This window comes from Anopheles merus, chromosome 2R (genome assembly GCF_017562075.2).
Source record: "Anopheles merus strain MAF chromosome 2R, AmerM5.1, whole genome shotgun sequence".
Taxonomy (NCBI): Eukaryota; Metazoa; Arthropoda; class Insecta; order Diptera; family Culicidae; genus Anopheles; species Anopheles merus.
In genome coordinates, this window is record NC_054082.1 from 31,057,555 (window position 1) to 31,084,110 (window position 26,556).

General features: G+C 47.4%; 1 protein-coding gene across 8 annotated transcripts; it reads right to left on the reverse strand.

Moving 5' to 3' along the window:
* Window positions 1-288: 288 nt before the first annotated feature.
* LOC121600592 (ATP-dependent Clp protease ATP-binding subunit clpX-like, mitochondrial) lies at window positions 289-22,070 on the reverse strand. 8 transcript variants are annotated; one of them, XM_041929351.1, is made up of 7 exons: window positions 21,984-22,070; window positions 16,538-16,893; window positions 2,772-3,909; window positions 2,387-2,663; window positions 2,145-2,294; window positions 1,846-2,067; window positions 289-1,758 (listed from the first exon to the last, which is right to left on the reverse strand). In XM_041929351.1, the coding sequence occupies exons 2-7, from the start codon at window positions 16,608-16,610 to the stop codon at window positions 1,540-1,542; spliced, it is 2,079 nt and encodes a 692-aa protein (XP_041785285.1). In that variant the 5' UTR covers window positions 16,611-16,893; window positions 21,984-22,070; the 3' UTR covers window positions 289-1,539. The 8 variants fall into 8 exon arrangements, with proteins under 8 accessions (XP_041785285.1, XP_041785261.1, XP_041785245.1 ...); XM_041929327.1 differs by lacking the exon at window positions 21,984-22,070 and adding an exon at window positions 21,821-21,977; XM_041929311.1 differs by lacking the exon at window positions 21,984-22,070 and adding an exon at window positions 21,817-21,977.
* Between the last annotated feature and the right edge of the window lie 4,486 nt (window positions 22,071-26,556).

Here is a 26,556-nt window from a genome sequence, read left to right on the forward strand (position 1 = left end):
ACTCGTTCTATTTGATTACATTTTAGCAAAAACGATGCATTTCGTCGTGTAATTACCATATGACTGGATCTGCATCATATCGTTTCAACGCGTACCCCAGATCGCCTTCGTCACGCACTATTAACCGATTAACCTAACCTACTTCTCGTCTCGTAGCGGCATTCAACATTTAATCACGATTTTACTTTCGTTACAGCCTTTTTTATCATTAGACTAACGAGAAAGAAACCCTCCCGCCCCTCCTAAACTAATTTCTTTCATCACATACTTTCGCCATCGTGCTATTAGTTTCACTTTTTTAACGCGAAAACGTTCTATTTCGCGGGCATCTGTTTTATTACGCTTAAATTCACTTACCACCTAATCAACTTGCATAGTACAATCGTCCCTAACCGACGCACAACATTATTGAGGAACGAGTGTAAGGGTGGGGGATGGGATGGAGGAGGAGGGAAATAATAAACAAAATTAGGAATTTTGAAAAATCCTACTCTAAAAAACCGATACACTTCTACACGATACTAATTACACGTACACTTTCATTCACGCTCTCTCGCAAGCTGAAAGATATAATTAAAGACTTTACGTTGCGTAAATGGGGTAGCCTTTGCCCCAGCCTGCATCAAACAGCAGGTTAGGGGGATTATCTGCTTTATGTTTTTTGTTTTTTTCCTAAACAGGATTGGGCGATTTCCCGTGCTTCATCTTTACACTATCGAGAGTGACTGTTCCGTTCATATACTTTTCAAGATTCGTTAACAGTTTCATGTCTATTTTGTAGTTTTTGTTTTGCGTACCTTTAGCATAATTAAACCGCTCGCAAACAAACAAAAAAATGCGGATAATTTCCAATGATTCAAAGCAATGTAACGGTTTTTGTGTTTTGTTTAGACTTATACCCATGTTTAGACTTATACAGGGCATGTTTTTGTGCCTATTCTGCTCTCTGTGCTAATGAATTGATTTCAATGTTTCCGTGGCAGGTAATTCGTCGTCGTGCGAAAAAGGTTTCATTTTAATTGTTTAATTAAACGATCACGCGATCATCTGACTCTACAATTTAAGGGAAAGTTAAAAGCCATTTTAAAATAAATGGTATCAAAATCCATAGGAATACTTGCGAGCAACAGGGTGACGCAGAATCAACTGCTAGCAAAACAAAGCGTCACGATTACACATAGATTAAAAGAAAACTTGTTTTAATCTCCAATTCAACAGCATAACAATAAGTTAGTATAGTACTCTCGCACACAAGTCGAGTCAAACTGAAAAGGAAAGCAAAAGAAAAAATCCCAAAAATGGCTTTCTAACGAACCACAAACCACGATGGAACGCAGAAGAACAAACAAAACAATTAGGAACGCTTTCGTAGGAGAAAGAAAAATCGTATGTACAAATACATTTGCTTCGTTTATCCATTGATTGTGGGCAAAATGTATGTAATTTTTTGTTATTGTTACGATGTCTGTCAGAATTTTGCACGCGCCCGCACCCCACTTCCCATTGCCTGCCTGCCTGCCTGCCTGCCCATACCTGTTTTTACTGCTTCACGCGCACCTTTGTCGCTTCCTCTTCTTCCGTTGAATTACTGCCGGAGTGTCCTGCCTCACCGGACCCGGTAGAGTCCTTGCTCGATGTGCTGGACTCTCCCCGGCGTACGTACACCGGTTCGGCACCGCGTACACTTTCCTCGGTAATGCGTACGCCCTTAACGTCCGATCCGGGCACTTCGAACATTGGCTCTAGTAGCAGCGTTTCCTGTAATGAGCGGACGGTAATGATTAGTTTGTGCCGGAGGTGGAGGCGAAAAATCAGTGAGATGCATTTCACTGTGAGTTGCCGTACCATAATTGCGCGTAGACCACGAGCACCGGTTTGCCGTTCCATCGCCAGCTGAGCGATCTGCTTCAGAGCTTCATCAGTGAACGAGAGTTCAACCTGATCCATACCGAGCAGAGCCTTGTACTGCGGCACGAGAGCATTTCGTGGCTCGGTAAGAATGCGTACCAGCATGTCCACGTCGAGACTGTGGAACGGCACCAGAACTGGGAAGCGACCAACGAATTCCTGCAAAGCAAGGGAGATGAATATTACTAATTGTTCCCTTTGAAAGCAAATCACAGGAAATGAGTGCAACCACTTACAGGAATCATACCGAACTCGACGAGATCTTTCGCTTGTACTTTCTTCAGATTGGCGTCTCGCTCCACTTGATCATTATCCATCGGCGAGGCGGACGCTTGCGCTGCCCGGCGTCCTTCCGACGAGCTGGCCGGCATGCCGAAGCCCAAGTACTGAAACGCAAGTGCAGGGAAGTATTATAAACCGTGTCCGTGATGGCTCGATGGGACGAACTACCTCCCTCCTCTGCAACGCGCGCGCCTACCTTTTCATTCAAGCGTCTCGCAATCAGCCGATCTAAACCGGTGTACGCACCGGACGCCACGAACAGAATGTTAGTCGTGTCGACCTGCACCGTTTCGCCGCGCAGCTTTCGCGGCGAGTTGCGCTCCGGCACGTTCACGATCGTACCCTCGAGCATCTTTAGCATGCCCTGCTGCACGCCTTCGCCGCCGACATCGCGCAGCTGATGGATCCCGGGCACGGCCCCGATCTTGTCCACCTCGTCCAGAAACACGATGCCCGTCTGCGCCCGCTCGACACTGCAACCAAAGAGAGAGAGAGGGAGAGAGAAAGTGGTACAAACACAATTAGAGACGAGCCCTGGTTGCGCATAATGAGCCACACGGCAACAGCACACCATACTCTACCTGTAGTTAGCGTCCTGCAGCAGCTTCGCAATCACACTCTCGATATCCTCGCCGACGTAACCGGCCTGCGTTAGCGTCGTACAATCACAGATGGCAAAGGGCACGTCCAGGCACTTGGCGATCGTTTGCGCCAGAAGCGTTTTGCCCGACCCGGTCGGTCCCAGCATAAGAATGTTGCTCTTCTCCAGCTTCAGCTCGTGCGTCTTCTTGTCCAGCAGCTCCGAGCCGGGCTGGTGCGCGCTCGAGCCCGCACCGTGGCCGCCACCCGCCCCGATCGGCGGCCGCGGCACCTCGGACGGGGCCGAGCTCATCATCGTGTGCCCGATGCCGGAAATGTGCAGCAGATCGCCGCTGCGCGACATCGAATCCAGCTGCTGCTGCTGCTGCTGCTGCTGAGCGCTCGAGGCGGACGAGGCCGGCGGCGGCAGATTGTGATAGATGCGCTTGTAGTGATTGTACACCGCCACCGAGAGCACCTTTTTCGCCAGCTCCTGGCCGACGACGTGCCGGTCGAGATACTCCATGATCTTCTTCGGCGGTGGCGGTGGCTTTCGCGCACCCTTCGTCTCCGTGTCCTTGATCGTCTTCTTCGAGTCCACCTCGGACAGCACGACGAAGAAATGGTGACACTTTTCACACTTTACGAACCGCGTCGAGCTGACGAACGTTTCCACGTGCGTGCACGGATCGCCACACTTCGGGCAGGACAGTGTGTTCTTCTTGTTCGGCGGCTCCTTGCCACTGCCACCGTCCTTTCCTCCCGCTCCCACCGAGCCGCCGGATCCGCTGGCGGTAGTGGTGCTGCTGCCGTTACCATTGCCACCCGGTCCGCCGGGCGGGTTATTGTTGTTGTTGTTGCTTCCGCTGCTACCATCCTTCGATGATGATTTATCACAGACCGCGGAAAGATGAAACGAGCGGCGCCCGCTACGCTGTGTGACCGTTGGCCCGGTACTGAGCAGCACGGGGGAGGAAGGGCACGCTTTCACGCTGTGGCTACCGATCGTCCTCCGGGATGGGTCGCTCGCTGTGACGGCGGGATTGCTGGCCGCAAGCGTCGTTAGGCTACATTGTGGATGGTGCAGGTAAAACTGGTAGCCGCTGCTGGAGGCGTTCGACGATACCAGACAGATCGAACCTGGAAGAAGGAATCGAAAAAAAGAATGTCCATCAATATTGGTAAAGTAAAGTTCATACGAGAGGGACGTTTGGTAAATGAGACACGAAGCAAGTAATAGTTTTACGAAACCCGCTATCTGAGACGGTGAACAAACAAGGTCGTCTTAGGTCAAAAACTTCACAAACTTCAACGGGACTGCGAAGTAATGTACTTCGAGCCCATCATTATTTGCTGCCTGAATTTGCTCTCCCTCTCTCTCTCCATCTCTCTCTAATACCAAAACGCCGTCTTCAAACGATCAACAGGCTAAAGTGACATAATACTAATCGTCAGGCGACAGCGTTACCGACATCAATTGCAAGAAAAACCCTTTCACCGTCCACTGCGGGTGCAACGAGTCATGCGGTACATGATGATCCTTGCATTATTTTTACACTTTTCATCGGCTTACGCGCTACGACGAACCACAAACGGAGCGACGAGAAACAAGCGCTCTCGCGTATTGTTTGACACTTTGACCTGGAATGCAAAAATCATTAGCGCACCATGACCGGGACACCAGACATTTGGAGCTGCTGCAATGAGCAGTAGGAGAAAGGGGACACGGTACACCGAGCGTAGTTGTGGAATAATTGCCGCCAGAGCAGCCAGCATCATCCAAACTCGACAATTTTTCCCGACGTACACTGATGTAATAAGTCGCATGATCATTTAGCTAGGTAGAGGGGCGGCAGCTTCCGAAGAAAAAAGCCTGCCTCAACTTTCAATTTTAGGCCACCAAGAGAGACGCGCAAAAAAGCAATTTGCCATGACCCCATGTGAGCCACAGGCAGATGTGACGTGTATGCGTGTGTATGTGTGTGTGTGTAAGAGAGATCTACCAAATTAAAGCATGATCATACATTTCTCCTAGCAAAACGACGACTACACACACAAACGCATACTAAAAAAACCCTTTCCTTTTTTTGCTAATCTCCCGCGATGGCAATCGGACGATCGAGCAGCAAGATTACGGGTCTGCGCGCGCCCACACGATGCAAATCCCAATTAGGATTGGCGCTATGCAAAGTCAGACTGCTGCTGCCCCCACTCTCTCTCTCTCTCTCTTTATCTCCTCTTCCATTGCTGCTAATCCAGACGCGTTCGTCTCGCGGGCGACACCTTTCCATCAGCGGGAAGGCGGCTTGTGTGCGCCGCCCCGCCGTCTTTTGCCATCTGTGTGCCTGAGTCAGCTTGAGCTCGCGAGTGTTTTCCCTCCGACTCGGAAACTGTGCGCCCTCGTCAATGTTTGTACTTTCTTGATTGATGATGATGATCGTCATCATCATCATACCCGCGGCTTACAATAGTACAAACGCAGGGTTCAACGTAATTGTAGGAACCATTAGATCATAAAACACCGTAACTATCCAAACATTAGCCGCTCCCCGCCCCGCGACTACCCGTCTCCCGCTTAATGAGTAAGTGGCGCGAGAAAACAACAACTGGTAAATAATGCGCAGCCGCCCAACGTGCATCGTAGTGTTGCGCCCGCTCGTAAGCAAATGGCGCAAATTTGCTGGCCAGCCTCCGTCAGAAAACCCTTCCGAGAAGCGGAGGATGCCAGCCCAAAGTGCTAATAAACAGTGCCAGTGCCATATAAACACACACACGCTCACTCCGTTAGGCATCGGAACGGGTAACATTGAAGCAAAGCGCAAAGCGCTCTTCCTCATAAAACAAACTTCACCACTCCGAGATGCTGTTGCGTGCAATGCTTAACTGTGCGTGAAATGGTTATGATCGCGCGGTTCATCCACACAATGGCTGTTTGCACAGGGCGACACGTGAAATGGTAAACAAACCGGGGGCGGGCCCGGCTGGTCCTCCTCTTGAAGCCGCACACCGACGGTGCGCGAGTGTACAACATAAATGACAATTTTGCACCGACAAGAAGTGAGTGAACTGAAGCGCTCGGGCAGGGCAAGATGGGCAACATTCCCACGACTTTTAACCGACACACGACGTGAGATAATTCTTTTAACCGCATCTTTTCAGCACCCACCCGTCAAGGTTACGAGCAACGACGACGACGACGACGACGAAGAGGTGTCATGAACTCAAAATTTGGGTCTTTAGAGTGACCAAAAACGAAAACGGGGGTGCTGCTTGAATGGCAAATGAGGCCAACAACACCATCCATAGATTGTTAGAAATTATGGTCCAAAAGGGGTTCACAGTCACCATTCCTTTTATTCCTGCCCCAGTTTCCTACCCTTGCAGAGAGAATCGTTTCAAACCTTTTTTTTTCGATGACAGCGATGAAGTAGATTAATTTAATGTTGCGCTTACCCCCGCTTAGCAGCATTGCTCAATCTTCTCTCCTCAACCGGACAGAGTTTGCCATTGTCTGGGAATGCGATGGCATTAGTGAAGTTTTCGACCGTACCTTAAAGTCCCTCGAAAAGAGCTTTCACGGCAGAGCGAAAACTTTAGAGGTTGAAGTATTAGATTGATCATTGAAATCATATTTGAAGGAGTGCCATAGATTTGATATGGAGCATCCGAAGGCATCCAACAGGCATTTCGGTGATGTTTATAACAAAAAGCGTCGGCCAAGAGAGAGATACTTTTTTTACGGTTCACTTTGCCATTTCAATTATCTCTCGAACATTTCTAGTGCACACACCTTGCAACATGAAGCTTAGAAGCAAAAGCCATACACCAGAGCCCAACCGTCGGCATCGTCACGTCACAGAAAGGAGACTTTGTTTACTTGACGCGCTTTGTGTCGTTTCGTCCCTTGCTCGTGTGATTAATGATACCACACCAATGTCGAAAAATTCGTTAACTTCCCATCTATGGAGGTTTGGAGCGCTGATTTGGCCTGTGCTGCTGCCCCTCTCCCCACGAAGCACCCCCTTTCTTTCTTTGCCACACTCTAATCAGCGCTTCAGACCACGCGCTGCCGCCGGAGTGGTGGCGCTAATGATCGGCTGCATCGGTTGCAAGGAGCGCGCGTGCGGGGTGGTAGTCACCTAGTTTCTGGATGGGGCGTTGTCTGGGTTTAAGTTTTTTAATTTTTCAAACCGCCACCGTAAGGCCATCGAGCCACCGTACCTCCGGTGCATGACGTGTGACCCTCCTCCTGCTACTACTGACAAATAGATGCTGCCGCACTGAACCGAGCATAAAATACTAGTGATGTGCGTTTTTGGAGCGCATACACGACTCCGATCCGACTCCGGCTATTGTTAGTGCGATTCCAACTCCGGCAAAATCCGAACAACTAGTTCTGCGCGGAGTCGGAGTCGCCCGGAGTCGTTTGAGAGTCGCCCGGAGTCGTCCGGAGTCGTCCAAAGTCATCCATAGTCGTGCAAAGTGGTCCGGAGTCGTGCGGAGTCGTTCTAATTCGGAGTCGTTCGAAATCGCGCAGAACTAGTGGTTTGGAGTCGTCCGGAGTCGTCCGGAGTCGTCCGGAGCCGTCCGAAGTCGTCCGGAGTCGTCCGGAGTCGTCCGGAGTCGTTCGAAGTCGTCCGGAGTCGTCCGGAGTCGTCCGGAGTCGTCCGGAGTTGTTTGTAGTCTACCGGAGTCGGAGTCATTTGGAGTCATCTTAAGTCTATTGGAGTCGACCGGAATCGGAGTCGGTCGGAGTTATCAGGAGCCGTTCGGTGCAATGATGAGGCATTTCATTTCGTTGCGTTTTTTGTCGTTCACTTCGCGCGTGCACTTTGTAAACAGGCCTTTGTGTCGAAGGCCAACTCCGGCCGACTCCGGACGACTCCTGACGACTCCGAACGACTCCGACTACCAACGACTCCAGACGACTCCGCGTGACTCCAAACGACTCCGGACGACTCCACACGACTCCGAACGACTCCGGACGACTCTGGGTAATACTAGGCGGAATAACCTTCCGGAGTCGATTCCGAAATTATCGGAGTCAGCTCGGAGTCAACTTCGGATATTTGCCAACTTTACCCATCACTATAACATACAACAATGGGATTATTGGATTTCGGGAGGACCGTATACCCACATTTGCTTTCCATCATTCGAGAGGCGACAACTCGAGAACACTTCACACACACCTCGAGGCTCCACTTTCGTCAGCTTGACCGATCGTACGAATGTGGCGTCATTCGTCACCGGACAATGCAAAAGACTAATTCAAATCGGCTTACCACCTTCTCCTTCTGTATGCTTTCGGCGGTGTGGATGGTTTGCGGTTTGTTTCGAATGCTTAAACCCTTGTGTCTCAAGTGTCGGTCAAAAAATCGGTAACATATGCATGATCCCTTGCTCGCCCAAGTGAGTGTGATTCAGAGCCTTTTGTATTGCGGAGAGCGAGAGTGATACCCTTTTTTGGAGTTTTTATTTTGGGTCACCAGAAAAAAAAAAACAACCCGACACGCACAAATAAAAACGAACGCCAAGGCTGAAACTCAAAACTACAACATTTCACACATACTTCATTATGATTTCTTTAGTCGTTTAGCTTTTTTTATAAACAAATCTTAAAACATCACTTATAAGATGCATGCAGTGCAACTTCAATAAATACTACCAGCCGGTACAACAATACAATGAAGGCAGCGTAAATCTTTGAAGTATCAGTCCCCCTCTCATCACCCGCTCCACCCGCAGGACTGTTGTTATGACCCGACGACACCGTTCGATCGATCCGTTCCGTGGCTGGAATGCGTAAACGCAACGCAAGCTGGCGGAATTACTTTTGTAATATTAACTCTGCCGCGTGCGGTGGAATTATTTGGCAATCAAGGCAAGACCCCAGTTATGCCGATCATACACCACCGACCGCGGTCCCGCGCGAGGGTGGCGGTGTAAGGCTTGTTGCAACACGCTGTCCCACTTCTGCACTCCCAAATTGAACCAGCATTCATATCAATACGAGTCGTTCACAACACCGGTGAGTGTTTTTATTTCATTTTATTGCATTTTATATTGCCACGATCAGCACACCGATCAGCGCGCACGGCCCTTTCGGCGTTCCCTTTTAATATTCTATACTTTACCCCACCCCTTTCCCGGGCGATCGATCAAACCATACGGGACTGGTTTTGTTCGACCGCAAAAGTCTGCATCGATCGTCAGTCTATATAATTCTTTTTTTGCACACCTTCCCACCAAAGAATGGCAACAACAATGTTGGCGTGAAGCAGTTGCAGTGTTAGCGTCTTGCAGCACCAGAGCCTGGTGCCTGGTACTGCCGGCCATTGCATTGTTGTTCCGCAGTTTTATGACTCGTGCTACAGTTCACCACACGGTGCCAGAGTTTCAGTTGGCTTTTTTTGCGTGTTTTATTGCCACCGATTATGAACCGGTATGACATGCCATCTATTCCGTAGCGGGCTGCTGCTGCGGCCGTTCTCGTGCAAAATAAGGCATCACTAACGCTCACAGGCCGCCGTGCCATTCTACACACGACTTCGCGTACAAAAAAAAAATGTTACACTACCAAAAAAGCATTAACGGCCAGTGCATCAAAACAGTTGTTTGCAAGAAAGTGCAAAAGTTACAACAACCCGACCATTGCCATATCTCTCCGCACGCAAACACAGCCGGCGGGTGTGCGCAAGAGTGGCCCCTTTTGTTCCATGTTCATGCGTTTGAGGGCGGTGCACACACGGTGCATGCCATTTCGCCATGCGGTGGTGCTGCGCTGCCGAAAGAGTGTGTGCATACGTGCGCCGCATTATTGGCGAATTACGCCTGTATTGCACCCGGCGGGTCAGCGAACGGTGGGGGTGGTGGTGGTGGTGGTCCGTCGTCTCTGCTGACCTCGGCATTGGCGGGGGACGCGTTGGAGCTGCTGCCCAACGGTGGTCGCTGCTGGTGAACCGATCACAACAAACCGAGCGGTGTGTGGGCAGTGGCGATGATCTTGGAAGTAACTCTAGAGAGTGTAATCACGAGCGAATGTGTGTGTGTGTGTGCGAACGGGCGGACGGGTCAGCAAATAAAATCGAACGCGCTGAAACAAAGCGGCGCAAGGGAAGGAAAGCGAAATGTCGCAAGCAAGTAATCATGGCGCGATTGGAAAACGTGCGCGTTTCTGTACCGCCATTATTACACGATCGTGACACACACGATCGCGTGATTCGCAACTAAAACTATATGCACACTGCTACGCGTCATGCCCGCGTGTATTGTGCCTACGTGCGTGTTGAACGCGTTTGTGTTGGGGGTGGTTTCTGCTGAACTGCAATCGATGTCGAAGGTCACCCCCCCCCCCCACGGGGTGTAGGTGTTGTCGTGAGGGTAAAAGCACATCGTGATCGCACGGGTTATAAGTAGTCTTGGGTTTCATTAATCTTTCGCTGAGCTTCATACATATGAATCTTCAGTGAAGAATGATTCGAATCGCGAATCGATACTTCAAGGATTATATTAAAAATCCCGAAAGATATATGAATCTCCAAGGATTTAAGAATCTCCAATGATTCATGAATCTCGAAAGATAGGTGAATCTTCAAAGATTAAATTCTTTAAAATTCATATATTTCCAAGGATTCATGAATCTTTAGAGATGTATGATTTTCAAAATATTTGCGCGATCACACCTTACATCATGACCGTCTTAAGTTCAAGCCCGGCATGGACCGTCTCCTCGTATCAAAATAAACTATCCGGCTGCTTGCTACTTGCCAAGAAGTCTCGAAATCCTGTATAGGCTGGCATGACTACGTAGATTGATACACCAAGAAGAAGAATAATAAGTAGCTCAAGCTCTATGAATGTTAGGAGATGTGTGAATCCCTTGAGATTCATGAATCCTTGGAGATACGGTAATCTTTCGAGATATAAGATTCTTTTAAAATTCACGAACCCTTCGAGATTCATGAGTCTTGCGGGATTCATTGATCTTAGAAGATTCATTTATCTTTGGAAATTCATGAATTATACACTTTTACGGTTGCGTTTCCCATGGCCAGGCTTTATTTTTTACAGATCAAGCTTCAACACGAGTAGTAAAGTTTAAAAGTCTAGAGGAGACGTTCAGCGATCGATCAGCTGATTTTTCAACATTATGTCCAATTGTTTTATTATCACCAATAATGTATACAAACAGTAGCATCCCCTGGCACACACACGCCTTACGATCGTTCAGTGCGGTCAAAGATGCGAAAACTCGCAGCAATTAACGATAAAATGTGATCTTGCGAAACTGAACTCGTACACACGCACGCACACACAAACGTCATGCAAACAAAGGGGACAACAACATTCAAGATTGAGCAAAAAAACAGCTTCAGGAGGCTGAAAAGAACATTACTGTGCACTTACTCATCTCGCACTTCCTGTATTGAGCGAACTATTGAACGACCCCCCCCCCCCTCCCCTTGCCTAAATGAAAATGACCTTCAAAGCAACATATTTATCCACCCTACACTGTTGTGTGTGGCCGCTGATTGTTGATTGTCAAATGCTTGCAAAAAAAAACCGATGTATGAATCCATACGCGCCCCCTTCTTCGCGTAACACACACACACAAGTTCGCTCACACATGGTGAACCACCTTCGGCCAGACTGGCTGCTCGCCGTTAGACGCTGACCGCGATGATTGAGCTTGATAAAGAACGAAGGCAAGTGATAAACAATTACGACGATCCGCAAACAGGCCCGGCCGTAGTGGCGGTTCATGCGACGACACGGTGATCCTCGCGCGCTCCAAGACGATGACGTACGACGACGACGGCGACGACAGAGAACTAAAAACTGGTAAACAACATTTTGCAACAACAAACAAAACGAAGAATGGAAAGGAAAAATAAACACAGCAACACGTTCCTACCCCCGTGTGGGCTGTGTTCGTGGCGTTTAGCAGCCGTTCGGTGAGCTCTAGTTCATAGTGACGCGCGACGCAAGTTGAAATATCAGCTGATGTGCTATTCCTGGCCGTTTTGGCCGTTCGGCCGAAAGGGGTTCCGCCGAGTGGCAACGTAGGCAAACAATTGGAAAAATCGATGCACATGTTAAGCCCGCTAAGACGAGCAGGTCTTAGCAAAAGCAGTCGAATAAGTCTGAAGTACTGGAGCCTATCACAATGATTCTATTCTATTGCTTACAAACGACAGTTCTACCACTCCAAAATACGACTTTAAATGCAAAATATTTGCATCGAACATATCTATTGCTGAGCCCTTTGACGCAGATTGGAGAAGAAGAGAGAAAAAACCGTCACCCAAACTCAACCTCTTCAAACCGATCGTCTGATCTACAGGTGGATACTGGTTTTTCTTTTTTATTTCCAACACAAAGTTGGGAGCCAATGGATGGGAAGAGAGAGAGAGACACACCGGTTTGGCGCCAGAGCACTGCCGGCCAACGGTTCGGAGCGATCGAGCGGAACAACAACACACGATAATGTATTCCTTCCGATAAATCGCAACAAACACTAACACTTGATTTGAGCGGCGACGATCAATCTACTGTCGTGCGACAAGGCATGAGCTTTGAAAGGTAGGCCCCATCATGTAGACCCCAGCCACCGTCCCAGCTCAGTGCGTCCAACAGGCCAACCTTGACCTTGAGACAGAGGAGGTCTTCTTTGCGCGGCGGCGGCGGCGGCCCAAACGATGGAAGCTTGGAGCAAAAATCAATAAAACCGCCAGACCGAACCACCGTGTGTACCACACCGGGGTTGGTACGCTGCGATCGTTGACGTAAAAGTTGGCAATTGGTCAGCAATCTCGGGGGGCTTTTTTTTCAGCAAACAGATGAGCTGTTTCATGTTTGAGCTGCTGCTACATGCATGATCCCGTGGGGAAGCAGTTTGACAAGTGTTGACAGTTGGTAGAGAACATTTCATACTTATGTTTGATTGATTCAGATACATAGTTGTAATCACACGCCTGTGGGTGGTTCTGTGTCATCGAAATATCCTTCTTTTAGCAAAAATGATTTCAATGTTTTTACAATGAACACACACAATCCCTACAGATTTTAGGATATTGGAAGAAATTATTCAAAAATATTCTTCTTTTTTGTATGTTTGTGTCATTTTTCTTCACCCGTCCATCGTCCAACCCAAAAATTGTAGGGACTTTCGCAGTGTTCTTCGTCTTCCCGATTTACACTGCATTTACAAACTTATGCGCAGTCCTTGCGCGGGATATAAATCATCCCGTTACACACTTTATATGAAATCACAATACGTGCATAGTATGAACCGGTTCAGCCGGACCACCCACCCATCCCCCCTCCCCATGCCCCGTCGAAACGATCCTTCAAAAGCGGGAAGATGCCGTCGTGGCAATGAGGCACACGAACCCCTGTTGAACAGATCAACACACAAATGGCACATCGTTAGTGCTGTTGCGTGCCGACCAACACCGGACAGCCCGACAGCAGGCAGCAGGAGCAGGACGCGCCCCGTCCAGGAGCACGGGACGGGACATTATGCATTTGAGTGACTTGCAATTGCTCAAGCAAAAACAACAACCCACCCAAACCGCCATTAACACGATGCAAGCACATTGCAACACGCGTCCTTTTCATTGCAACCCGCCCTTGCAGCTTGGGTCCTTGGGCACGGCGGGATGCGGGCCATCTCCCGCCCAAGCGTGGTCGATGATGATGCTGTGCGCGTACATACACCACCACACTCTCTGCAGTCCGGATTTCTCACAGCGTCGTCGGTTCATTAAATCGTGTCACGGACGCACGGCGCGTCCTGAAACTGGGTCGCAGCACCCTGGAGTACGGGGCGGCGCCCAGCGCCCTTACCTATATACATATATTCCTCCTTCCTGTCAGGCAGACACGACGGCGCAGAAACTCGTTTATGCATCGCCAGCCAGTTTTGAGACGTCTTCCTCGCCCGGGCATTTTTTTTTACAAAAGATGCCCCATTATGCATGCGTATCTTACCCGCTTGATTGCTTCAAGTGCCCTTTCATGGTGTGTACGCGCGCGCGTTGATTCATTGAGGCGATTCTATTCACAATTAATGCCATTACGCCCGAAAGCTTCATCAGATAAATACGCATTTCGGTTGATGTATGGACGCGCTGCACAGTGACAGATTTGGTAACACTTTCCATGCCAATTGTACGTCACATAAGGACACCATACTCACTAGGTCTCCCCCCAGTGCAATAAACACCTCAACAACAAAGGCAGAATAATGACAACAACAACAAAAAACTCTCCCAAAAAACAGCACAACAATCCATACGCCCGATTGGCACTGGGGAATCGTTCGATGGAGCGGGGCGGTCTTATCGCTTTCGATAAGATAAGAAGGTGATGGGGTGATACACACCGTTTTATCGCGAGTACTAGCGGGCCTTCAGCGAGTGTTTTGTTTTCTCGTTGTGACGCAAACCGTTTGTACTCTGCAGATAAAGAACGTTACGATTACTAAACAATTTCTCAAAGCCAAACTAAAACGTAATTGAACTTACGAATGACAAAAAAAAACCCTCACCATCCAAAACACCTGAGCTAAGCCGCACAATCTGGTCTCGAAGGACGCGTCTTGCTTCTCTAATGCTTCACACAAAGCTCAGCGCTGCTCGTCATTGCCACACAGATAGCCGTTTACTATTGCCACTGCTCTGTCCGCTGTCAAGTTCACATTCGCGATACGTGCGAGCGGACCTGCCTTAGGAGCCTTCCAGCCTGGTCTGGCCTGGCGCTCAACCGACGAACGCCTAGGTCAGGAGAAAAGGGTCAACTTTTAATTGCATACCGCCGTGGCCGTTCCACGTGTGCCGTCCACCAAGTGACAGGAAGGTCGCCGCAGAGTTTTAATCATCTCCTATCCCATCCGAGTTCGCCCAGAGCTTTGTTTAGTGTTTGCATTTGTTTCGATTGGCTGTTTTTTTTTGTGTTTATCACACCCGTTTTGTGCGATCACGTCTTTGTTTTTTCTTTTGCTCGATTACACAACGACACCGCGACAGTTGCTGGGTGGAGAAAAGACGCTACTAACTACTGCTGCTGCTGCTGCTGCTGCTGCTGCTGCATGTGCCACTCGGGCTAAGCCTATTATGTACCGTTTTATGGCGCTCTTTTTTCCCACTATCTAGAGACGGACCTATTAACCATATGCTATTCTGTGCTATCGTGTTGTGCTTGTGTGTTTTGCTGGCGTAGGTTTTTATTTTCTGCCACCGGTCCTCCCTCCGGTAGATACGATCGCACGCGTACCGGTGGAGGCCTCGACCTTCCACTTTCTATCCGAGGAGACAGCTATCGATCGCGCCACCATCCGCACGATCTCCATCCGAGCTCGTACTACCCTCCCCCGTCTATATTTGGCTCAGCAATTGCTGGCTATGAGGTTAATGTTGGCTGGGCCCTACAATGCTGCGGTTTCTTTTCCCGAGCCAAGCAGCCAACAATACCAAAAAACGCTGGCAGATATAGTTGTGGATCTTTAAAAAATATAAAATATGGGGGGAAAATCTTTTAAATGCTTTTGCACGTGCTTTTATTGCTGTTTCATGACATTCTCCACCAAAAAAATCCTTTCCCGCATTATTATGCACAAACAGCAACCCCATTCAGGTGGAGCAGCACATGTGGTTCAAGGATACTGGAGCATAAACAGATTGCATTCATTTTTTTTTAAATATTCCTCAATATGTTTTTCGTCAACCAACTGATAATTACTATAATCCAAAGCGAAGCAACGCCACAAGTAATTAGCACCCAGTTGTTGAATAATATGCACCACCCGGGCAGTGGTAAAGTAAACAGCGTAAAATAAAATAATTGATTCGTTAACCATGTCCTCAATGGGGCAGCCAAAGGCGGCAGCAGCAGCAGCAGCAGTAGTGATCAATGCACAGGTTGCCAAACAGCAACAGCAACAAACAGTGTGTTTTGATGGCATTTTTTGAATGGTTCTTCTCACCTTTATCCTTTCTCTACGAGCACCACAACACCAGAGAAGCAGCAAAAACAACGCATTGCCCGCACCGGTTTACCTTTCCGTAGCCGGCAAGCTCTACCTATAGACAGAACCTGGGCCGAGAATTGGTTGTTGCTCGAAGGACGAGAGGATTCTGGAAGGCGCATTATGGTTCAGGTGAAATCTGGTTTTGCCAAAAATTTCTCGCCCTGATCTGATCGCGGGATTGTATATTTATGGTGCGCAGCCGGCGTGCGAGTCGCCAAAACGCGCCGCTCACCTGTGCGCCGAGAATGCACGCGCTTTGGGGTGGGTTTTGAGAGTGAAGGTGGTTTGGTCCATTCACGTGCAACTGCACGGAGCCTGTGCCATTGATAGTGTGCTTGGTTGGTGGTTTGGCACGGCGTGTTGTTTTGTTTCGCCAACCTGCATCTCTGCCCTACACTTCGTTCACGCTTCGATTGTTTTCCAACAGAATCGATCGAAAAAAGGCGAACGCAGGGAATAGTTGGCAAGTGTATGCCAACGGATTCGGCCCACAATGTCGGCTGGCAGGGCCGTTCGTCCTTTCGAAACGTGCCTGGCCTGCCGGTTGTGACGGAATGCCCAAGGTTGCAAAAGGTACAGTTCACAACCGCACACCGCCGGCGAGGTTTAAAAACAAGAATCCGCTCGATTGGGCAGGCAGTGGGGTGCAGCATTAAAAGAAAACCTAAAAGAAGTAATCTGGATCTGGGCTCGCAAAAAGCGTACGTTATTAAATTACGGTTCAGCAGTACTTACCAGTGCGAATGTTTGAGTTCTTGGGATAGATCGCCAACCGCCCGATGGTGAAGCTGCTCCGTACGCTACGCATCTCGGCAAACCACACGGCGTAACACGAGACAAAGGCCTTAGAGCTTTGCACGATCCGACAACACTGACGCTCGATCGGTTCCGGTTTCGTAGACGGCTGTAATCCGATTTCCTTTTGCCTGATGCTGCCCACCGTCCGTCCGCCTGACTGATGTTTTAATTTAATCAACTATCTCACGCACTACTGGGCCACGGTCAACTGCTTCTCTTCCGCTACACGCTGCTACGAGTTTTCACAGTTAATTTCGTTCGAAAGAATCACTCTTTTTATGCCGAGTTTACCACTTTGGTGTAAATTTTTCGTTGGAGAGGAAAAAAAATCAACAAAAAGGGAGAGATAAGACAGGATGATATTGCCACGGTATTTTGCTACTGGAGAGTTTAGGGCGTGTGCCTAAAGGAAGGTACTTTTAGTAACATTTGCACCCGCCAACGATGAATTCACGAACTGCACACAATGTGATGAAATAGATAGCTGCACTGTCCGGTTTTCATATACTGTTTGAGACTACGTACTGGTCCATGAACAGTCCACAGGGCGAGAGAAAAAAACCACACACACACCACACACACAAAACCTTATAACCCATATTCAACATCTCCTTTCGGTTTCGTACAACCCGCCCCAACTGCCGGGAAAGTTAAAAAGAGAATGCATTTAAAACGCGCCAAGCTAGGAATAGAGAAACGCGGAAAAGCACCGTAAAAGGAATGGACACAATATCTAACGGAAAGAGCGAAAATAGATTAAATCCCCACAATTCAAAATCCACCCACCGTCGCAACAAGGCGTAGATTGCATGCTTCCCTCCGGACAAAGATCAGATTAGAAAAATGAGAGGGAAAACCCCCCAAACACGGAGAAGATCGTACCACTTTCACTATCCTCCAGCCAGCTTGGTATGATTCGGAAGCGTATATTGAGCATAAAGTATGATCGGGTACACGGAAGCATGATCGTACCCGCTGCTATAGCCGCACTCGATTTTCCTGAACAACAGGCCCACTGATTGCATCATCATCAGCAGCATCTTCATCAACACCTTCTACATCGTCTATCGACGCGACCGGCTGGCGATGGAAGAACAATAGCCTGACTGTCTGTAGCGGAAAGGGAAAGCCGCTCTTCTTTGCGCCTTCAAGCGTGCGTACTGGTGTTACTTCTTTTCCTGTGCGCGAACACGGGTTTGAACCATTTTAGGTCTCAGGTTTGTACAGAGACGAAGCTTCTTTGTTCACCAAGATCACTCTAATGTACGGTTTAGTGTTGGTTGTCTCGCTCAGTAAGGGCAGAAAGTGTGTGTGTGTGTGTGTGTGTCTTTTTTCTCTCTCTTGATCACTAACATCAATCGAAACAAGATCACATTGAGATGATCGATCATCAGTTGTGTATTTCCTAACGCACTGCTACACTATTAAGGGAATCGCTCATTGTATTTACAATGCCAATAAACATTGCATTGTGCTATTGGTAGTATTTTATGTACAATTATTACGGTAGTCACCAACTGCAATCTATGATGAGTACACTTTACCTTGTACTTAAGCACAGTCCTATTTTCACAACAATTGAAATAAACAAAAAAAAACACTCCCAACAAAACAAGATCACGTGTACAGCACACCCAAGCGAACACTGAACGAACCGAACACGTCCTACACCGGCAACGGCAAGATCGCGTTTGAGCCACGCGGCGACCAAAACGAACCCAACTCAAGCGCGTGTGCCCCTCCTCCAAAGCATATCATCATCAGCCTTGGTGGTATAGCAACTGCGGGCCGGCAAATGTGCGCCTACTATGCTCGCCCAACGACCGAACCACACCACGCACAGCCCGTGTGCACGGCAAGAAGCAGTGAATTGGCGCCGATCGCATAGGGAAAGAAAGAAACGCGATCTATGCAAAAGAAGGAACGAAACAAAGCAAATAACAACAACAAACCCACCTACCGGCATCATTCTCGGACCGGGCCAGTCGGGCTTTCCGATACTAACACCGGAGGAACTGTTGTTCTCCGCTTCAAGGTGCACCGGTGAAAACAAATTGCCGAATATAGCACATCAATTCGTCCGGGGACTGTAGGACAGTAGGACTGATTTACATAATTTCTCACAGAAACGGAAGAGTGATTTATCCCCAGAGCCAGATAGGTTCGGATAGGAAGAACATTATGATCAGTGTGACCTTGGTGGTGGTGGTGGCGGCGGTGGTGACGGTGTTGGCGATTTTAATCAGTGCGAAATGTTCTCGTCCACCTTGAGAAAGAGAACCTGATAGGAATGGTTTTTCATGAGCCAGCGCACCGAACATAGGTAGATGATATGTGGCATTGAGGATTCATGTTGTTTAAACAGAAACAAAATGTCATGAGCGACACACTACAATCGATTTTAATGGATTGCAGGTAGCATTTCTGCACTTTTTGGAACCATAATTTACCTGTAGTTAAAATAAATCAAATTAGACTAATGCAGGTATTTCCCGATATAATGCTATTAATGCCAAGCGCAGACAATCGCGTATCTCGAATTTCGAGGTGTAAATTTTAGTGTAATTTGGCTTTAAGTCGTAGGTTTCAGCCACATAATAATTTATTAGATCTGATTCCAGCTGAAGATTATACTTTTGTACCTTTTTAAAATGGTTTTAAAATTTGAACCAATAGGGCATTACAGGATTTTCCAGGGGTTGACTCTATAGAACCCTTGTTAGACAAATCCAATATGATTTTCCAAGGAGCGTGTGCAACAAGGGTGCTTTAGAGTCCAATTTTGATATGAAGATCACTTCCTGTTAGAAAGAGTCAATAAAGTGTTCCACAACTGAGAGAGCCACTAGAAAACCCTGTATTTTGCATTTGATAATGGATGGGTGAAATTAGTGCAATTTGCCCAAAGAACTGTAAAATTTAGAATATCACGTGTATCGAGCATGGCGTATATCGGGGAATGTCTGTAAACGGATACAATCCCACTGACTTAAAAGCAAATTATCTACTTCCTTTTGTAAGCTCGACAGCTTTGATACGATTGAGGTGGGTTTTGCCTAATAAATGTTAAATTTGCTGCGCCCTTAGTATAATAGGAAACCATTAATTACCCTACAAAAAATAAATCAGCTGATTTTTCGTCCGCCTATCAGATAGCACAGGGCGGAAATGAGTCTACTATTCGACAAATATTTCTTCGCTGCCAGCGAATGTTAATTATTCCGAAAAAAAATGCAGAGTCAGCTGTACCACTTCACGGTTCTTTGTGTTAAAATGACCATCAAGACGTACAACAAGATGTGTACGAACAAAAAAAACCCCACACACACACACCTCTTCAAACTATGGCACACCTAATAAAATGAAGCTTCTACCGGGACACGATAACCTTGAATCTTTTGAAAATCCTAACAAACTTATGATGATTCAATTTTTTTTTTAATAATAATTTTTGATCCAAAGCTCTAGCTGGACAGACGTCCCCTCAGTGCGGCGTGTCTCGGTGTGGGTGCTGTTGCAAATAATTCGCCCGCCCGGTGGGGCGCACGAGCCTGAACCGGTTCCGTGCCCACTTTCGTTCTAAGGTAAGCCAGCGTGAAGCGAGCCCACAAATCGAACGTGCCACTTATATGACCCGTTGAAGGTGTTCAACAAACCGATCATTACCACCCAAACAAGAGCGAGACGGCGGGTGAAGGATCGCTCGTTCTCTAGATCGGTTTGCTTATTTATAAACCCCCCAATGACGGCATTTCTGAAACGGGGACGGACGAAGCATCCGAGAACCGAGGTCCGCAGAGAACAGGATTTCCTCCAGCTGGAGCTGGAGAGGGGTAAGATGCTCATGCTGACGCTCAAGGCGGATGTTTCACATTAACCGAAGCAGATCGCTCAATTAGCCAACGATAATGGTATGTGGTCACCACACATTGCCCGGCGGAGCTGCCTGCCAGTCGCGCCTTATGCTGGGCGGGCACATACACACCGGAGAGTGGCTTTTGTTATCGAGCCAGATTTGCATACGTCCCAAACGGTTTCGCTGTTTATCGTAGCGCGTTCTGTGTTCGATACACTCAAGGCCCCACACGTCCACTTCAGCTGTTTGTTTACATTTCTGTGAGCGACATGCGCAATTCCCTTCGAGGCATGATATTTCGTTTTTTCTTGTCCGCGCGCGCTATTAATGTTCCCTCTTTGGGGTAACCATATGGCAGTAGTAGTAGTAGTAGTAATTGTAGGGGTACAGTGAGTTTTTGTTTTGGCCCGTGTCTCGCAGCACAGCGCACAAAGAGCACTGCCCCTAAACATTACGAAACAGCAGCACAGTGTTTACCATTCTAAATTCCGTCTCAGTGCGCTTAGCTGGCCCAAAAATATGTGTTCTCTGTCCACTGGGTAGAATTTGAGACAGCTTCCGTTCCTAAATCCGCAAACAGTGTAGCAGTTACAGCTGCCAGAACTTTACACTACTCCGCGAAACAACACAGGACGCAGAGCGCGCAATTTCACCACTTGTTATGAAATCATTTTCACTCAACCTGTGCCCACTCAAAACCCGGAACGTTCGACCGCGGGGGGACGGGGGAACGGAGTGACGGGCGACGGAGTTCAAAACGTCAGACGGTTTTAGAAAAAAGCAATCGCATCGCAAAGCAAAATAAATACAGTCACGCCATTGGCAAGAGGGATGATGATACGGGCTACAAAGAGAAAGAAAAAGCGATCGGTTGTCAGCGGGAGCGAGCAAATGCACAGAACAGAAACTGCGACGCATTAAAACATATATCGACGGGCGAAACCGAGAACTGGTTCTTGAGCCAGCCAACGGAACGTTGCACTTATTCCGCTGATACATCGGGCTTCGTTTGCCTTGCTCCCATTCGCTGGTCGATTTTCGCACACGGTTTCGGGAGTGTGTTTGTTGCATAAATGTTTGCAATGTTCGCTACGCTCGGGCAGCAGCGCTATCGAGATCACACATTGGCGCAGTTCGAAGCAGTTCTTATCACTGGGTCGCTCTGCTTGCGCCGCTTACTGGTGCGGCCGAGGGAAGAGCTTCGACAATCGTAAAAGCCACACGAAAAACACAAAGCAAATGTGCTTTTTTCTCGCACTTTTAATACGCACTTCAACACTGCGGGCCCGCTACCGTCACCGCTGTTAGGCCGAATATTTTACTGTTTTCGCTTTAACTACTATGCGGCATACACACTCACGCACGGCCAACTGCTGATCTGCTGGACGATCCAGGTGGGGAAGAGCAAAAGCAGCACAAAACTGAGGGGGAATAATCGCACGGACGGGCAATGCACGGAACAGCACGGGCGCGATTTGACTTTCGTCTTCCTACTACCGCTCACTTTCCGCTCTGCGATATTATTACCGTGTGCGTAATTTGTTCCTTCTTCGGTCCGTGCCTCTTGTTCTTAATTCTTGCGGGAAGAAAAAAAAAACCAACAACAAACCGAACGTCAAACTGACAGCGTATCCGGAACCGATCCGCTCCGGATGCGGCAAACAGGTCGGTATGTTCCGACCAGAAATCGTTCCCAGCCCAGCCCATCGCTAGGGGGAATTATTCGAAATAAATTTGTATTTGTAGCCACGGGACGAACTTTCATAAATCTGAAAACTTTAAAAAAATGTGTAAAATATTTACTTGTAGAACCATGATAACTCCATCCAAGAGAATGTTTTTTCCTCAATTAATAATCATGTAATATAATAGAAATTTACGTAATATGTTGCATACACAGTTCCACATCACAGCTCTAAATACTATGTACCACCGAAACCATGAAATACTAGAAAACTTTATTTTATATTATTACATTAATTTATATTAGTTTTCGCCTGTCGCACAGGCCGACCACAGTGGATTGCGCTTGCAAGCAATCTTGTGTTCTAAAATCGATTGAAACTGCTTGAATGCAACTTTTCACACAAGGTATAACGGACGTTTTGAAACGTTTGAATAAGATAAGAATTTTCACGGATTAAAATATTTTCCGGGAATTAATGCGAGCTGACGAATCTCAAAAAGGTGCAGATTTCTTATATGACTTGTATTTAGCTTCGTAAAGACCTAAAATATCTCAATCTTACATGTCTTGATTATGCTTAAAAAAATATGTGAAAACGGGTCTCAAAAAATCTGAAGCATTTATAAACACATTCTAATACTAATTTTTGTTTCGTTTTTTTTCACATGCTGTAACACAAAAAGTTACGATTTAATTTAGATCTTAAATTTGAACGTGAACTGAAAAATGCTCATTCATAAATAATTGTCAAATGTTCAAATGGAAGAATGCCAAAGTGCATAATAATCGATCAATTTATTAAAATGTACAGGACAGTCATTAGTAATTCGTCAAGTTCACGACAAGCTCAAAGTTTCGAGGAGCAGCGTGGAATAGCGGACGCCACGAGTACGATATGGCACGCTTGAACAAACTGCCAAGAGTCCTCTTCGTTCGGTGACGAATTTTGGCCTTCCTACCAACGCCCTGCTCACTCCACCGTCATCATACGGTTCCATCTAATTATATTCGTCGGCCAGCCAGCTCCGTTATGCTGCTCACGCCTCCAAAATGCCCGATGCCTCGCTCCGAATTGATTCCGCTTCACGAGCGCCGATTTGCTATATTTTATCGCACTGTCTCCATCGGTTGGCATGGAATGGGCCGTTAGGGGTCCCGCTCGCTCGTTCGGTTGCGAGTGGCACCTTCGCAACTGTGCCATTCCTCCAAACGACCGGTCCGCCGATCCATACGCGGCAAGAATTGTGTCGTGCTGATTAGTCCACGCGCGCGCGTTGTGCCGTCTGGTAGGGAAGGCGCGACCTGGAACCACCCAGCAGCAGCGCCAATTCGAGGATCATAAAATCCGCTTCCTGCTCTAGTGTTTGCGCATCAATTCGTCGGACGTGACCTTGGGTGAAAGTTGTCAGCCGTGAACTGCATTTGAGGTCACACCAAGCGCCACTGTCCGCGGGTTACTGCTTGCCAGCGTGCGAGTTCTGCCGCTGGGTTAGTGGAATATGGTTTCATGATTTTGGGGAACATCTTGCCCAGTGATCACTGGGATTTTAGTGTAGTGTATGAATCATAATAAGCATCACGGTCCACAATATGAGATAAGCAATTAAAAGCCGAAACGATGCTCAAGTATCTTCTCATTGTCGTTCGCTCTTTTATTTCCGCTCGGATCTGGAAAACTTCTCCAACAAAGTAATCCAACACACTCAATACAAAAAAAACAACCAAATATTGTGCCAAAAGATCGATCCTCTCTGAGTGGAGTAAAATAGAAAGATGTGCACAATCGACAACGAGTGGGAAGAAGGCCAATGCTGAAAAAAATTCGTTCGTCTGCCTCGCGGCCATATACACCGAGAGGTCGGCGGTGACCGATTCGGGTCAGGTGCGATTTATTCTCACCCCGAGCATTTCCCCGGACGGCTCGGTGGGGAGGAGGGGGTAGAGGGTTAAGGTGAGATTTTCCCATTATGCGTGCCCATTTGTTTTGCAACTTTATTGCACATTATTTTATTGATGGGGCTTTCGGTTCGTTCCTCTGGCTCAGTTCAAGCACGCACAATGCCTGCTGAAGATGCGGAAGGTGCGCGAAGCTTTTCTGTGCAAAGCGAGCGGCCAATAAATAAATAATAATTGGTTACCGGCATGATTCAAGTCCATTTTTTGGCATTCTTTCAGTTGGTAAAGAACGAAAGAAAAATATTATAATAATAATAGCAATGAAACACAGTGAAACTTGGATAAAAAAGAATTCATTCGGGAACGAATTTTCACTTATTGAGGTTTTTTCTCATATGCAGTAACATATTTTAAGTAATATTTTTAGTAAATGTTTACATTAAAATCCATGAATTAGGCAACCTTTAGAAAATGAATAAAAGCTCAAAGCGAATAAAAAAATGAATTATAATGAATGAAGTGCAGTACATAACATAAGTAAATTGTATTTTACCCTAAACTCGTATTTTAGAAATAGAATAATGCTTTATTATGAATAACTGTTAGATTATACCGGCTGTTAGATGAAAGCTGAATAGGCTTCATTTATAGCTAAGATTCTTGCGAACCAGATTGACGCTACTTATGCACTTGAAAATTTAAATCTATACGCCCCTGATAGAGATGCCCCTCTAAAAGCTATGAGCGGAATGTTTATTAAGTTTAGTCTCCTATCACGACTATCACTTCAGCATTTCGGCATTTAAGGACAAGATATTATTTAAATGGATGATTCTGACGAACTTATACTAATTTATGAAGTAGATATAATAATCTAATGTTTAATTAAACATTATGTTATTGAATGGGCCGGTCCCATGGCACAGTCTTCAACTAGTACGACTTAACCATGCACCCCCATACTATTGTGCCAACAGAATAACAAGAACAATGTCCTTAAAAAAAATAAAACTAATAATAATAATAATGTTCGGGGCCTAAATTGAATGCTATCCTATTTAGTTTTCTCATTTAAAATAGCCATCCAATTAGCCAGGCTTCATTGTATTAAGCTGCGCTGTATTTGATTAGCTGATTTTATTATAAAATACAATTTCTCTCACAAAAAGAAAGGAACTACCAATTGTAACGTAATGCTACCCACAAAGAAGTTGTTCGTTGTTTCAATTTGTATTGCTAATCAATAGGTTAGTAGCACTTCAAAGCAAACAATCATTCTGTTCTATGCTATGAACAATGCTTTGCCTCCCCCAGTCAGGATCAAACGGAACAGTGAACCAAAATGACATGAAGGGAGAATAATTGCAGTATCAAAGCGAGAGGGGTTGAAATCGATACCCTTCTGATCGTAAACATCTAATTACAAAGCAGTCTTTCAAAGTTTTCTTTCAACTATCCAATCGGCTGCACTCGGGACAAGGATGCGCACCATCCACCGTACCATGTCGGTGGAAATGCATTTTTGATAAACCTTGATTAATGGGAAAACTTTTAACTAGCCGTGCCTTACCAATGCATGCCTTTAATGATGGATTCATCGTGCAACAACTCCGCGTCCCATCTTCAGTGGCTAATCGAACGAATCGAACCGTACAACCCGTCGGCGGACACTCCACTCGAATGTTCAGTGCATCCGCAGAAATGGAGTGGTTCAGACAGCAGCGCCACGCCATTTGTCATCTACGGGAGGGAAGCGACTATCTACGCTACCTGCGCCCGTTCCAGCTGATAGCCGGCTATCCGATCAATCCCCGATCGGCACTCTCGAAACTGGCGACCGTCGTGCGGCTGGCAGCCTACCTGGCATACCTTGGCACCTTGCTGCACAAGATTAGCTACGTGCTGTACCGCCCCGAGGACATTAACTACGTGTCGTTCGTGTCCGGTGGCATCACCGTGCTCGTGGCCGTACTGCTGCTGATGCTAATCTTTACCGTCCACTACGACGCGTTCCATCAGTTGGGCAGCTTCCTGAACGACCGTGCGTTTGGCCGCGACCATCCGCTGGCGACCGGTATCCGCGACCGTTGGTATCGCTGGAGCAACGGTCTCATACTGGGGCCGCAGCTCTGCATCCTTCTGATTCTCCTGCAAACGTGGATCTCGCGGCAGCACCTGAAAAAGCACACCATGCTGGTGGTGCGCGGTGAGCCGGTCGGTACCGAGTTTGACCACTTCCTGTACGTGAGCTGTCTCTACTTCCCCACGGTGGGCTTCTTCATGGGCTGCTCGATCGTGAACGCCGTGCTGGTGGGCTTTCTCGGCGAGATGGAACTGTTGGCCACCTGTCTGGGGGAAGTGTTCGAGACGGTTGAGCGGCAGGTAAAGGAGGAAGGACCCACTGGTCAGCCGGAGAGTCGCGCGCTCTATTGGTCCACCTTGCACGGCGAGTTACGCCGATGCGCCCAGCGGCATTGTGCAATCTTCACGTAATTCTAACATTCGTTGAGTTCCGGG

Excerpts from the sequence above, each read along its gene's own strand:
- LOC121600592 (XM_041929351.1), bottom strand. The coding sequence starts at position 16,610 with ATGCGTAGCGTACGGAGCAGCTTCACCATCGGGCGGTTGGCGATCTAT. Across the intron at positions 3,910-16,537 it reads GAACTCAAACATTCGCACTG|GTTCGATCTGTCTGGTATCG; the intron begins GTAAGTACTGCT and ends TCCTTCTTCCAG. Across the intron at positions 2,068-2,144 it reads TCGAGTTCGGTATGATTCCT|GAATTCGTTGGTCGCTTCCC; the intron begins GTAAGTGGTTGC and ends CTTGCTTTGCAG.